General features: G+C 43.0%; 1 protein-coding gene across 1 annotated transcript in view; it reads right to left on the bottom strand.

Annotated features, from left to right (window-relative positions):
• The window catches only part of LOC134342865 (protein-glutamine gamma-glutamyltransferase 2-like), a 61,080-nt gene that overhangs the window by 21,156 nt on the left and 25,026 nt on the right, over window positions 1-14,898 (bottom strand). Inside the window, exons 5-6 of the mRNA XM_063041523.1 lie at window positions 8,202-8,330; window positions 4,985-5,162 (exon numbers count right to left, since the gene is read on the bottom strand). Coding sequence (XP_062897593.1) covers window positions 4,985-5,162; window positions 8,202-8,330 — 307 coding nt within the window. The remainder of the gene's footprint in view (window positions 1-4,984; window positions 5,163-8,201; window positions 8,331-14,898) is intronic.

The raw sequence follows: 14,898 nt of genomic DNA, 5'->3' as shown, positions 1-14,898 counted from the left end.
GTCCGCGATATCTCGGATCGAGTTCTTAGTATTCTCAAGACGTAAGGTGAGCAGCCGGATGTCGTGGTCCATGTAGGGACCAATAATGTGGGTGGGAAGAGTGAGAAGGTCCTGAAAGATGAGTTTAGGGAGTTAGGCGCCAAGTTAAAGGACAGGACCTCCAGGATAGCAATCTCAGGATTGCTACCAGTGCCACTTGCAGTCGGGTTTAGAAATAGTATGATAGCACAGATCAACACATGGCTGAAGACATGGTGCAGGAGGGAGGGCTTCAGATTTATAGATAATTGGGCAGTTTTCCAGGGAAAGTGGGACCTGTTCCAGAGGGATAGTTTACATCTGAACTGGAGGGGGATAAATATTCTTGCAGGTAGGTTTGCTAGAGAGGCTCCGGTGGATTTAAACTAGATACAAGGGGGGAGGCGGACCAAAGTGTAGGAACAGATGTAGGGAAGAAGAAAAAGGAAATAGTAAATTTGTTTGTACCGTTAGTGATAAACAGAGAGTAAGAGGTGGAAAATTTCTTAAATGCATTTATTTTAATGCTAGGAGCATTGTAAGAAAGGTGGATGAGCTTAAAGCATGGATTGATACCTGGAAGTATTATGTGGTAGCTATTAGTGAAACATGGTTACAGGAAGGGTGTGATTGGCAACTAAATATTCCTGGATTTAATTGCTTCAGGTGTGATAGAATTGAAGGGACAAGAGGGAGAGGTGTTGCATTGCTTGTCAGAGAAAATATTACAGCGGTGCTCTGGCAGGATAGATTAGAGGGCTCATCTAGGGAGGCTATTTGGGTGGAATTGAGGAATGGAAAAGCTGTAGTAACACTTATGGGGGTGTATTATAGACCACCAAATGGGGATCGAGAATTGGAGGAGCAAATTTGTAAGGAGATAGCAGATATTTGTAGTAAGCACGATGTTGTGATCGTGGGAGATTTTAATTTTCCACACATAGACTGGGAAGCCCATACTGTAAAAGGGCTGGATGGTTTGGAGTTTGTAAAATGTGTGCAGGATAGTTTTTTGCAGCAATACATAGAGGTACCAACTGGAGAAGGGGCAGTGTTGGATCTCCTTTTAGGGAATGAGATAGGGCAGGTGATGGAGGTATGTGTTGGGGAGCACTTCAGGTCCAGTGATCACAATGATATTAGTTTCAATATAATTATGGAGAAGGATAGGTCTGGACCCAGGGTTGAGATTTTTGATTGGAGAAAGGCTAACTTTGAGGAGATACGAAAGGATTTAGAAGGAATGGATTGGGACAATTTGTTTTATGGGAAGAATGTAATTGAGAAATGGGGGTCATTTAAAGGTAAAATTTTGAGAGTACAGAATCTTTATGTTCCTGTTAGGTTGAAAGGAAAGGTTAAAAGTTTGAGAGAGCCATGGTTTTCAAGGGATATTGGAAAAATGGTTTGACAAAGGAGAGATATCTACAATGAATATAGGCAGCATGGAGTAAATGAGGTGCTTGAAGAATATAAAGAGTGTAAAAAGAATCTTAAGAAAGAAATTAGAAAAGCTAAAAGATATGAGTTCGCTTTGGCAAGTAAGGTGAAAATAAATCCCAAGGGTTTCTACTGTTATATTAATAGCAAAAGGATAGTGAGGGGTAAAATTGGTCCCTCAGAGAATCAGAGTGGACAGCTATGTGTGGAGCCAAAAGAGGTGGGGGAGATTCTGAACAATTTCTTTTCTTCGGTATTCACTAAGGAGAATGATATTGAATTGTGTAAGATAAGGGAAACAGGTAGAGAAGTTATGGAAACTATGATAATTAAAGAAGCTTTTAAGGAATATAAAAGTGGATAAGTCTCCGGGTCCTGACAGGATATTCCCTAGGACCTTGAGGGAAGTTAGTGTGGAAATAGCAGGGGCGCTGACAGAAATATTTCAAATGTCATTAGAAACCAGGATGGTGCCGTAAGATTGGCGTATTACTCACGTTGTTCCATTGTTTAAAAAGGGTTCTAAGATTAAACCTGGCAATTATCGGCCTGTGAGTTTGTCATCAGTGGTGGGTAAATTGATGGAAAGTATTTCTTAGAGATGGTATATATAATTATCTGGATAGACAGGTCTGATTAGGAACAGTCAACATGGATTTGTGCATGGAAGGTCATGTTTGACAAATCTTACTGAATTTTTTGAAGAGGTTACTAGGAGGTTGGAGGAACAACACCTTATATTCCGTCTGGGTAGCCTCCGACCTGATGGCATGAACATTGACTTCTCAAACTTCCGCTAATGTCCCACTTCCCCCTCGTACCCCATCTGTTATTTATTTATTTATATACACACATTCTTTCTCTCTCTCTCTCTCTCTCCTTTTTCTCCCTCTGTCCCTCTCACTATACCCCTTGCCCATCCTCTGGGTTCCCTCTCCCCTTTTCTTTCTCCCTGGGCCTCCTGTCCCATGATCCTTTCATATCCCTTTTGCCAATCAACTTTCCAGCTCTTGGCTCCATCCCTCCCCCTCCTGTCTTCTTCTATCATTTTGCATCTCCCCCTCCCCCTCCCACTTTCAAATCCCTTACTCACTCTTCTTTCAGTTAGTCCTGACGAAGGGTCTCGGCCTGAAACGTCGACTGTACCTCTTCCTACAGATGCTGCCTGGCCTGCTGCGTTCACCAGCAACTTTTATGTGTGTTGCTTGAAATTCCAGCATCTGCAGATTTCCTCGTGATTGCGTGGATAACTGTTTGTCAGATTGGAGGCCGGTGACTAGTGGTGTGCCTCAGAGATCTGTACTGGGTCCAATGGTATTTGTCATATACATTAATGATCTGGATGATGGGGTGGTAAATTGGATGAGTAAGTATGCAGATGATAGTAAGATAGGTAGAGTTGTGGATAATGAAGTAGGTTTTCAAAGCTTGCAGAGAGATTTAGGCCAGTTAAAAGAGTGGGCTGAAAGATGGCAGATGGAGTTTAATGCTGATAAATGTGAGGTGCTACATTTTGGTAGGACTAATCAAAATAGGACATACATGGTAAATGGTCAGGCATTGAAGAATGCAGTAGAACAGAGGGATCTAGGAATAATGGTGCATAGTTCCCTGAAGTTGGAATCTCATGTGGATAGGGTGGTGAAGAAAGCTTTTGGTATGCTGGCCTTTATAAGTTGGATCATTGAGTATAGGAGTTGGGATGTAATATTGAAATTGTACAAGGCATTGGTGGGGCCAAATTTGGAGTATTGTGTACAGTTTTGGTCACTGAATTATAGGAAAGATGTCAACAAAATGGAGAAAGTACAGAGAAGATTTACTAGAATGTTGCCTGGGTTTCATCTCCTAAGTTACAGAGAAAGGTTGAACAAGTTGGGTCTTTATTCTTTGGAGTGTAGAAGATTGAAAGGGGACTTGATAGAGGTATTTAAAATTATGAGGGGGATAGATAGAGTTGACATGGATATGCTTTTTCCATTGAGAGTGGGGGAGATTCAAACAAGAGGACATGAGTTGAGAGTTAAAGGGCAAAAGTTGAGGGGTACATGAGGGGGAACTTCTTTACTCAGAGAGTGGTAGCTTCCAGCAGAACGAGCTTCCAGCAGAACGAGCTTCCAGCAGAAGTGGTTGAGGCAGGTTCGATGTTGTCATTTAAAGTTAAATTGGACAGCTATATGGACAGGAAAGGAATGGATGGTTATGGGCTGAGTGCAGGTCGGTGGGACTAGGTGAGAGTAAGAGTTCGGCACGGACTAGAAGAGGCAAGATGGCCTGTTTCCATGCTGTAATTGTTATATAGTTATATGATGCACGACCCACTGAGTTTATCAGGCAGATTGTGTGTTTCTCGAGATTCCAGCACTGTCATCTCTTGTGTCTTGAGGTCTAATACATGATTTTTAAAAAAAAATTTATTCGCCATTGTACATGCTCCATGACTAGGGAAGGGTTAAATCGGGGGTTGCTGGACAACATGGCTCGAAGACCCGGAAGGGCCTACTCCACACTGTATCTCAACAAACAAACAAATAAATAAGGGCAGTAGTGTGGTTTACTTCTATCCATTTGTGACTTGTGTATATTTAACAGTTACTTTAAGATTGACATGCCACAGCCAATTTAAGAAGCTGTAATTGGTTGGCCACTACAACAGCTTCGGAATTGTGGAAGTTCTGGAAAGGCAAGGGTTAAGAAATGTCTTTTATGCAAGGTCTTTGAAGAGCATCACTTCCCTTTGCATAGCGGGAGACTGGAGCCAATCGGCTTGCAGAGACAAGATAAGGATGTAAGGCCCTCACACCAACTAAAGGACAATTACTTTACTAACTTCAAAGTATTGTTGATTGACTTTTAACACTTTTAACACAGCATTGATCTTGCAAATAAGGAATTTGAACATATGCAAGGTTGCCAATTAGTCAACATCTGTAAATATCTCTGTATAAAAATGGCATTTCTCTGTTCCGACTTCAGAAAGGTGTGGTGACAGGGCCAGCTGTTCTCCTTCTGCACACGTAAATAAAGTGTGTTTTAGGAATGAGTGTGAGTTTTCAAAGTCCAGTCAATCAGTGATGACAGTATGAGGCTTCAGTTTAGCCCAGAATCAAATGCTGCAATAAATAGTTGATTTTCCTTGATGTTATTCATCTAATGTTATGCCCATTCCAGAGTATAGTTGTTCCCAGATCACTCTGTTCTTCCACACTCCTCAGTGTTCTAACACAATCCTACAATCCTTAATGTAAATCTTAGCCTGGTTTGTCCTCCCAAAGTGCAATACCTCACACCTGTCTGCATTAAATTCCACCTGTCATTGTGTCACTGAAGTTCCAGCTTTTCACAGGGAATTGTAGATGCAAGGTTCAAATGGAATTATAAAAATGTGTGAGAATCCAGCAGAGATAATGAGTGTCTTATTGGTATGGAATCACATCAGTTCAGCAGTTCCATGGTAATCAATGACGTTAATTCTTATCTCTTACAGTATTTGTAGTCAAGCCCCATGGTGCAGAGGAATACATACCTGTACAGGACACAGCAGCAAACACCCAACATTGGCCATAGCGGACAGGATTACAACCTGAGTCATTCCATCGGTGGAGAATCGCAACACTTCCATTCCATGATGCTGGAGATATTCCATCTGAATAGTTACCATCCCACTTACCCGTCAGTATTCCCTTATCATCATTGGAATTCACCTGGAAAGAAGAGAGGAACTTTACATCCTTGCATAGATAATAAACACTGATGAAGGATTTGAAATGTATCTTTGAAGATTAAGTTCTATACATGGGATATCTGGTGGGCAGTCCACTCGGCCTGTGAGGTGTTCTGTTGGTGAATTCCACTCTGGGCAATTGCATCACTAAATATATGGACAAATCCCTCCTTGCCTGGTTCAGGAAATGTTCCTTTGAAAAGTCAACAGGAAATAATGGCCATGGTGGTGAGGATAATGGACAGGCATCTTGGCCTGACCACTTTCGAGCCAGTGGTTTGAATGCGAATCCTCGACTTGATTTGTGAAATTATTATCTTTTTTCAAATAAACTTAGAGTGCCAAAGCATTTGTCAGGGTAGTAGGGTCTTGCCCTGGATATGTAAGCAATAAACAGTGTGTAGACAATGAGAGAAGAACAGGAATGGGCATCATTTTCTTTTGACAGACAAGCTTATTGCCTCAAGTAGCTAAGTTCAGCACTCTTGCCAGCTTCACTTCATGATGCAAACGAGATGCACGTGCCTCATGCTCAGTGGTAAGTGGGAGAGAAATGTTGAAGCCCAGGACTCAGTAGGGAGCTTGAAACCTTTGTCATCAATGAGGAAATACTGGGAAATTAATCTCACAGAAGCTGTGGTTTGCTAACTTGCTTGAAAAGCTCCTCTCCACACACACACACAGTTGGCACAATGCCCAGCCAGCTACAATGGTGTTATTTCTTGTACATCCTTAACTACCTTCTACCTTCCACTGTAAAAATGGACCAGTCTCAGTAGCAACATTCAGGACCCAGGAAAACATTTGAACAATCTCTAAACATGCTTCCATTCTTTGCTGTGCCACAATTCTTCTTTTTTCAAATTTCTGATGTGGTGAAATAGGGAAAGAGAGAAGCGGGGAATTCTGGTGCTGTCATATACTCAAGCACTGAATACGTAAATATACAACCATGTTTCATCTTATTTACCACTTTACTCCTTCCGGTTTGGTCGCCGGCTGCTCGACCATGGTTTTCGGTTAGGCGCTGGTCGCTCAGAGAGATTTGGCGGAGGGTGGGCGCCCAGCGCTCGGCCGGGGGCTGTGGTCGAGTGGTCGGCGACTTGGCCGGCTGCCCCACCGGACTTAGTCTGGTCAGGAGGGTGTGACAAGACCTGACAAAGTGTGGTGAGCTCCTTCTGAGCCAATGGCCATCTTCCGTGGAAGAGATTAAAGCCTCACCACGTATCTACGAATCGTAAGCTATGCACCTAGTTAGAAGAGACATGATGAACTTGGGCGCTGCACCGTGTGCCTGGACCTGCCCAAGGCCTCCGCCTAAGAAAGGGCCGAGCTCGAAGAAGCAGCTGCAGCTGGAGGCCGACACGGCCTCGGGCTCGAGTTCAGCGGGGGCGGCGGTGGGCGGTGCCAAGGCGGCCAGCAAGAACAAGCTGGAGGAGAGGCTGTACTCGGTGCTGTCGCAAGATTGAAGAAGATGGAGGTGCATAGCTGCCAACCCTGGATTCGGGACAGCACCCACTGACTGACTGACTGACTCCTTCCTGCACATTCTGGGTGAGGTTTCTGAGGAAACAGGTGCATGGGTTATTTTGGTTTAATATATTTTTAAATATTTGCATTTATCATGAACCACATTCATTCATTTTTCTAACTAAAAAAAGGTTATGAATGCAACAAAATGAGTCTCAACATGAACAGGACTAAAGAGATGATTGTGGACTTGAAGATCACTCCCTATTGCATATCAATGGCTCCCCTCAGGAGAAAATCAGCAGCACCACATTTCTTGGAATGCACATCACGGATGATCTCACCTATATCCTCAATGCCACCTCTTTAGTTAAGAAAGCACAGCAGTGCTTTCACTTCCTGAGATGGCTGAGGTGAGCAAGGCTCCCCACCACCATTCTGACCACATTCTACCAGAATGTCATCAAGAGTATGCTGACCAGCTCTGTCACTGCAAGGCATCCGACTGCAGGGCCCTGTAACATATTGTGGGGACCACTGAGTGAATCATCAGGGTCTCTCTCCCCCACCCTCCATCCAGGATACATATAAAGTGCTGTGTATGCAGACCCCCTCTCATCTACCCTACAATCTCTTTGCCCTTCTGCTGTCAGTCAAAAGTACAGCAGTAGAAAAACAAGGACTGTTAGGCTGGGCAACCGCTTCTTCCCTGCCTCTGGTAGTTTTATGAAGGCAATGAGAAGTATATTGAGAGTCCATGATGTGCTTAGTTGCGTCCATAAGTCTGCAGTTTCTTGAGGCTAAGGATGGAGCAGCTGCCACAGATATCCAGAAAGTATAAAAAACAGCCTTAAAACAATCAAGTGTTGCTGCTTATGTTGGTAATGGAGCCCAACAAAATCATAGGAGATTCCCACCTACTGAGTGTGGGGAGGAATAAATTAACTCCCTCCAACTCTCAGCTCCATGCACTGATGTCTTTCTAGCTAACCAGTTGCTTAGTTGGTTTCCATAACCAATCTCGTCAACTGTTACTCTTTCTCTCCCCCATTTTATCCTGAAATCTGACTAGCTTGGGAATAATAGACCCACTGTGAGTCTTTTTGCTGTACTTTGGTACACATGACAACTGGTAATAATCTTTTCATAATAGTCCTTCTCGTAAATTTAATTATTGCAGTGGTAGTTTAAACATATGACCAGAGTCATACAACAATGTTCAAAGTCCTTCCAAAGTTCAAAGTTCAAATTAACTTGAAAGTCCATCTTCTTGTACTGGGGAGCCACTCAACTTATAATAGTGGGATAGAAGCTGCCCTTGAACTTCTGGTTCATGCTGTTGTATCTTCTACCCAATGCGCGAGGGGACAAGAGAGAACGTCCATGGTCAGCGGGGCCTTTGATTACGCTGACTGTTTTACCAAGAAGATGGACTTTAAGTAATGAATTCCCAAGTTCATTTGAGGACATCTGTGGCAGACTCTTGGTCTCTTGCCTTTGGAGTTTAAGTTACCAACAGAAAAGGTAGAGGTGAGTTACTGGTGCTTACCATCGCAGACACGATCCTACTGACGTAAGTGGGATCACCTCGTTTGGAGCAGTCTTCCTTTGGATTTTCCAGGCAGTTTTTGCTGTTGTCCAAGACTTTCAGGCAACTATCCAAAATACGATCTTCAAACTGAAAGTAAAATTCAATAACTTTACATGATGAAGTCTGGCTGATGAATCTGACCTATCTTCCAATAAAAGTATGGTTCATATTCTTGACTGAGACTCCACACCAATGTTGGGGAGTGAATTCCATACAGAACGGCCTCAATCTTTGCTCATATGCCATATCCTTATCCACTTATTTGCAAAAATATATCCCACTGAGGCTCTTCTGCATTCTGCTCAGTGCCATGTTGTTGCTCAGCTTTGCGCCAACAGCATGCTGAAATATATTTTGGTTGATCCTCTCAACCAAAACATGGATAGAGATTTTGAACAGTTGGGCCCCAGGCCTGATTCCAACAGACCTTACTCTTCACACCTGGGGACTCAGTGATCCCACAGGCCCCCTTCACTGATTCCCAGCAGACCACACTGGCTTCCTGAACTGATTCCCAACAGATCCTACTGGGACCCTGGCATTCAACCCTGTAAAACCTACTGGCCCTCTACACTGATTATCAGCAGACCCTACTGGTCACAGCTGGGGATCGCAGTGCTGATCCCAGCAGACCCCACTAGCCCCTGCACTCATTTCCAGCATACTTCACTGGTCAGAGCTGGAGAGTCCCACATTGATCTCAGCAGACCCCTGGTCACTGATGTCCATTGTGCTATTCCCATGTATTCTTATTCCTGATATTCTGCGTGGTATCTAATCCTCATTCCACAGTCTGTCATGCCTTCTACCATGCACTTTGCTTGTTTAATGTGTCTTTGGATGATATTTTGCAGAAGGCCATCTGAAACTTTGAATAGACAACTCCTGATAGTTTACTTTCATCTGCTAATTATTCCCTTAAAGAACTTCACACAGATTTGTGTGTGTTCAGAAAACTTTTATAAATGGACATTGTTTCCCCACATTTCTTGAATTATTTTCAAAGTCCTTGAAAAATAGATTCCAGTCCTTTCTCTCTTATTGTTGTCAGGCTATTGTACTCCTACCCTTTCACATAGAACATAGAAATCTGCAGCACAATACAGCCCATTCGGCCCACAATGTTGTGCCGACCACGTAACCTACTCTAGAAACTGCTAGAATTTCCCAATGCATAGCTCTCTAATTTTCTAAGCTCCATGTACCTATCTAAAAGTTTCATAAAATGTCCGATTGTATCAGCCTCTACCACCATCACTGGCAGTGCATTCCATGCACCCACTAATCTCTGTGTGAAAAACTTACCACTGACATTCCCCTTGTATCTACTTCCATGCACCTTAAAACTGTTCCCTCTCATATTAGCCAGTTCAGCTCTGGGAAAAATTCTCTGGCTATCCACACAATCAATATCACTCATCATCTTATACACCTCAATCAGGTCACCTCTCATCCTCTGTTGTTCCAAGGAGAAAAGGCCAAGTTCACTCAACCTATTCTCATAAGGTATGCTCTCTAATCCAGGCAGCATCCTTGTAAATTTCCCCTGCGCTCTGTCTATAGTATCCACATCATTCCTGTAGTGAGGTGACCAGAACTGAACACAGTACTCCAAGTCTGGTCTAACTAAGGTCTTATATAACTTTAACATTACCTCATGGCTCTCAAACTCAATCCCACGGTTGATGAAGGCCATCACAGAATACACCTTCTTAACAACACTGTCAACCTGTGCAGCAGCTTTGAGTGTTCTATGGACATAGACCCCAAGATCTCACTGATCCTCCACACTGCCAAGAATCTGACCATTAATATTATATTCTGTCTTCAAATTGGACCTAGCGAAATGAACCACTTCACACTTATCTCAGTTGAACTCCATCCGCCACTTCTCAGACCAGTTCTGCATCCTATCGATGTCCCGCTGTAACCTCTGACAACCTTCTAGACTAGCCACAACATCCCCAACTGTTGTGTTATCAGCAAACTTACTAACCCACTCTTCTACTTCCTCATCCAGGACATTTATAAAAATCACAAAGAGGAGGGGTCCCAGAATAGTTCCCTGTGGAACACCACTGGTCACTGACCTCCATGCAGAATACAAACCAAATATAACCACCCTTTGCCTTCTGTGGGCAAGACAATTCTGGATCCACAAAGCAAGGTCTCCTTGGATCCCATGTCTTCTTACTTTCTGAATGACCCTTGCATGGGGAACCTTATCAAATGCCTTATTGAAATGAGGCTGGGACAGGTTGGGTGAGTGGGCAGATACATGGCAGATGCAGTTTAATGTGGATAAATGTGAGGTTATCCACTTTGGTGGTAAGAACAGGAAGGCAGATTATTATCTAAATGGAGTCAAGTTAGGAAAAGGGGAAGCACAACGAGATCTAGGTGTTCTTGTACATCAGTCACTGAAAACAAGCATGCAAGTACAGCAGGCTGTAAAGAAATCTAATGGCATGCTGGCCTTCATAACAAGGGGAATTGAGTATAAGAACAAAGAGATCCTTCTGCAGCTGTACAGGGCCCTGGTGAGACCACACCTGGAGTACTGTGTGCAGTTTTGGTCTCCAAATTTGAGGAAAGACATTCTTGCTATTGAGGGAGTGCAGCATAGGTTCACAAGGTTAATTCCCGGGATGGTGGGACTGTCATATGTCGAAAGATTGGAGCGACTGGGCTTGTATACTCTGGAATTTAGAAGGCTGAGAGGGGATTTTATTGAAACCGATAAGATTATTAAGAGATTGGACACACTGGAGGCAGGAAGTATGTTCCCGCTGATGGGTGAGTCCAGAACCAGAGGCCACAGTTTAAGAATAAGGGGTAGGCTATTTAGAACGGAGTTGAGGAAAAACTTTTTCACCCAGAGAGTGGTTGGTATATGCAATGCTCTGCCCCAGAAGGCTGTGGAGGCCAAGTCTCTGGATGCTTTCAAGAAAGAGATGGATAGAGCTCTTTAAGATAGTGGAATCAAAGGTTATGGAGATAAGGCAGGAACTGGATACTGGTTATGGATGATCAGCCATGATCACAGTGAATGGCGGTGCTGGCTCAAAGGGTCGAATGGCCTACTCCTGCACCTATTAGCTATTGTCTATAATCCATATACATAACATCAACTGCTCTATCTTCATTAATGTGTTTTGTTACATCCTCAAAGAATTCATTCAGGCTCGTAAGGCATGACTTGCACTTGACAAAGCCATGCTGACTATACTTAATCAGATTATGTCTCTCCAAATGCTCATAAATCCTGCCTCTCGGGATCTTCTCCAATAACTTGCCCACCACTGAAGTCAGACTCATTGGTCTATCATTTCCTGGGTTACCTCTACTCCTTTTCTTGAACAAGGGAACAACATTTGCAGTGTTTCAATCCGCTGATACTTGTCCCATCCCTATTGATGATGCAAAGATCATTACCAGAAGCTCAGTATTCTCCTCCCTCACTTCCCACCGTAGCCTGGGGTATATCCCACAACTTATCTAACTTAATATCTTTCAAAAGCTCCATCACATCCTCTTTCATAACATATATATGCTCAAGCATTTCAGTCCACTGTAAGTCATCTCCACAGTTGCCAAGGTCCTTTTCACTGGTGAATACTAAAGCTAGGTATTTATGAAGTACCCCTGCTACCTCCTCCAGCTGCATGCACATGATTCCACTCTCACTCCTGATTGGTCCTATTCTCACACGGCTCATCCTCTTGCTCTTCATGTACTTGTAGAATGTCTTGGGGATTTCGTCAGCAGTGGAGTTATGTTTGATATCTTCTAATACAGAGTACAGCATGGAAACAGATTCTTCAGTCTAACTCATCTGTACTGACTGTGTTGCTCAGCGAGCTAGTTCCATCCATGTACATAACTGATTCATTTAAGAAAGCCATTTGGTGTTTTGTGCATCAGGCAATTAGCAATGCGAAGTGTAAGAAGCTGTACAGTAGCTCAGTCAGGTTCATTGATTGAGTACATAGGCATTGATTCGTGGCAGTTTGGTGCGTTGCACAACGGCCAATCAATGATCAGAATTGGTTGACAAGAACAAACTAAAATAGCAAGCAGAGTGCTTTTTTGGAGTGGACAATGTTGGAGAGCAAATTTTGAGACTTTAGCTCTTCAAGGCATCATCAAGGAGAGACGAATGAGAGAAGGTGAAAAAGCTGGAGGAAGATTTTATTTTCCAGTTTATTTATTGCTTCCTTCTTTATATTTGCACAGTTAGAACAGCAGGGATGCCAGATGGGATAGTTGAATACTCCTCTTGTAAGATGTGGAAAGGCAGAGAGACTGCTAATGTCACTGATGACTACAACTGAGAAAAGTGCATCCAGCTGCAGCTTCTAATAATCTGCATTACAGAGTTGGAGCTGGAACTGGATGAACTCTGGATCATTCAGGACATACAGAGAGGTAGTTACACACAAGGTGCAGGACACAGAAAACTGGGTGGCAGTCAGGAAAGGGAAAAGTATTAAACAGCTAACGTAGAATAACATTGTGGCCATCTCCCTCAACAATAGGTTTACTACTTTGGATACTGTTGGGGAGGATGACAGCAGAAGAAATTTGCAGCAGTCAGCTTTTTGGCATAGAGTCTGTCTCTGTGACTCAGAAGGGAAGGAGGGAGAAGAGGCAAGAAGTGGTAACAGGCAAATCATTATTTAGGGGAACAGAAAGGAGGCTCTGTGGACAAGAACAAGATTTCCTGATGGGATGTTGCCTCCTGGGTGCCAGGGTCCAGGACATCTCGGTCGAGTCCACAGTATTCTTAAGTGGGAGGGTGAGCATGGGTAGGATGAGTGACGAGGTTTGCCAAAGTGAGTTCAGGGAGTTAGGTGCTAGGTTAAAGGGCAGGACCTCCAGAGTTGTGATCACAGAAATGCTACCCTTGCCATGTGCTAGGAAGGCTAGAAATAGGAAGATCATACAGTTTAACATGTGGCTGAGGAGTTGATGTAGGAAGGAGTGTGTCAGATTTTTGGACTATTGGGCTCTTCTTATAGGGAATATAGGACCTGTACAGAAGGGATGGTTTGCACCTGAACTGGAGGGGGACTAATATTCTAGCAGAAAGGTTTGCTAGCGCTGTACAGGGGAATTTAAACTAGAGTTGCAGGGAGATGGTAACCAGAGTGCCAGAACAGATAGTTGTAAGTTGGGAAAACAGATGTTGTTAACCTCTCAAATAAAGTTTGGAATTAAAAGATTGAGCATGGTGCGACTAATGTCCTCAGCTGTGTATCTTTCTATGCAAAAAGTATTGTAGAAGAGGCAGATGAGCTCAGGGCATGGATTAACATTTTGAATTATAATATTGTCGCCATTAGTGAGATTTGATTGCAGGAGAGGCAGGACTGACAGCACAATATTTTGGTGTTCTGTTGATTTAGATGCGACAGAGCAGGAGGGATTAAAGGGGGAGGGGTGGCATTACTAATGAGGGAAAATTCACAGCAATGCTCTGTCAGGACAGACTGAAGAACTCATCTAGTGAGGCATTATGGGTGGAATTGAGGAATATGAAAGGTATGACCATGTTAATAGGACTATATTATTGACCACCCAGCAGTCCACAGGATCTAGAGGAACAAATTCGGAGAGAGATCGCAGAATATTACAAGAAACATAAAGGTGTGATAGTAGGTGATTTTATCTATTGGCTGGAAATCCCATTCTGCAAAAGGAAAAGATGGGATAGGGTTTGTCAAATGTGTTCAGGAAAGTCTCCTTAATCAGTACAAAGAAGTCCCAATAAGAGAGTGTGCGATACTGGACTTGCTATTAGGCAAGGTCCAGTACCACAGTGCAGGCGGAAGAAGTTTGTGTAGGAGAACACTTTTCATTATTATCAATGTAAATATAGAAAAAGGTTAGGTCTGGAACAGGTTGAGATTGTAAATTGGAGAAAGTCTAATTTTGATGATATCAGAGAGGATCTGGCAAGTATGGACTGGGACAGGTTGTTTTCTGGCAAAGGTTTACTTCATAACTGGAAGCTTTCACAAGTGAAATTTTGAGAGTACAAAGCTTGTATGTGCCTGTCAGAATAAAAGGTAAAGATTTTTTCTCATTCTGTGCATTGGGTGTTTGATGGTCTTTTTTAAAATGCTTCTTTTTTTTTTTTGTTTTGTGGTGGCCTGTAAGGAGAAAAATCTTAAGTCTGTATAACGCATACATACTTTGGCAATAAATGTAGTTTGTATTTGAACTTTGGTTGCAAGGGATAAGATTGGTCCTCTGGAAGATCAGAATGGTAATCCATGTGTGGAGCGAAAAAAGATGGGGGAGAGTATAAATTGATATTTTGCATCTGTATTTACTCTGGAAACAGACACAGAGACAGACTATGGAAGTGTGGCAAAGCAGCAGCAAGATCTTGGTACAGATTACAAAAGAGTAGGTGTTTGCTGTCTTTTGGCAAATTAGTGTGGATAAATCCCAAGGGCCTGACGGGTGTTCTCTCAAACCCTGTAGAAGGCAACTGCAGGGGCCCTGGCAGAGATAATTAAAATCCTTGGTGATAGGTGAGGATTGGAAGATAGCCAATGCTGTTCCACTGTTTAAGAAAGGCTCTAATTATAAACCAGGAAATTATAGGCTGCTGAATCTGACATAAGTTAGACCAAAAGACCAAATG

The sequence above is a fragment of the Mobula hypostoma genome, chromosome 2, assembly GCF_963921235.1.
Source record: "Mobula hypostoma chromosome 2, sMobHyp1.1, whole genome shotgun sequence".
NCBI classification, from domain to species: domain Eukaryota; kingdom Metazoa; phylum Chordata; class Chondrichthyes; order Myliobatiformes; family Myliobatidae; genus Mobula; species Mobula hypostoma.
Note: the sequence above shows the minus strand (reverse complement) of the source record. Positions and strands in the feature narration are given on the sequence as shown.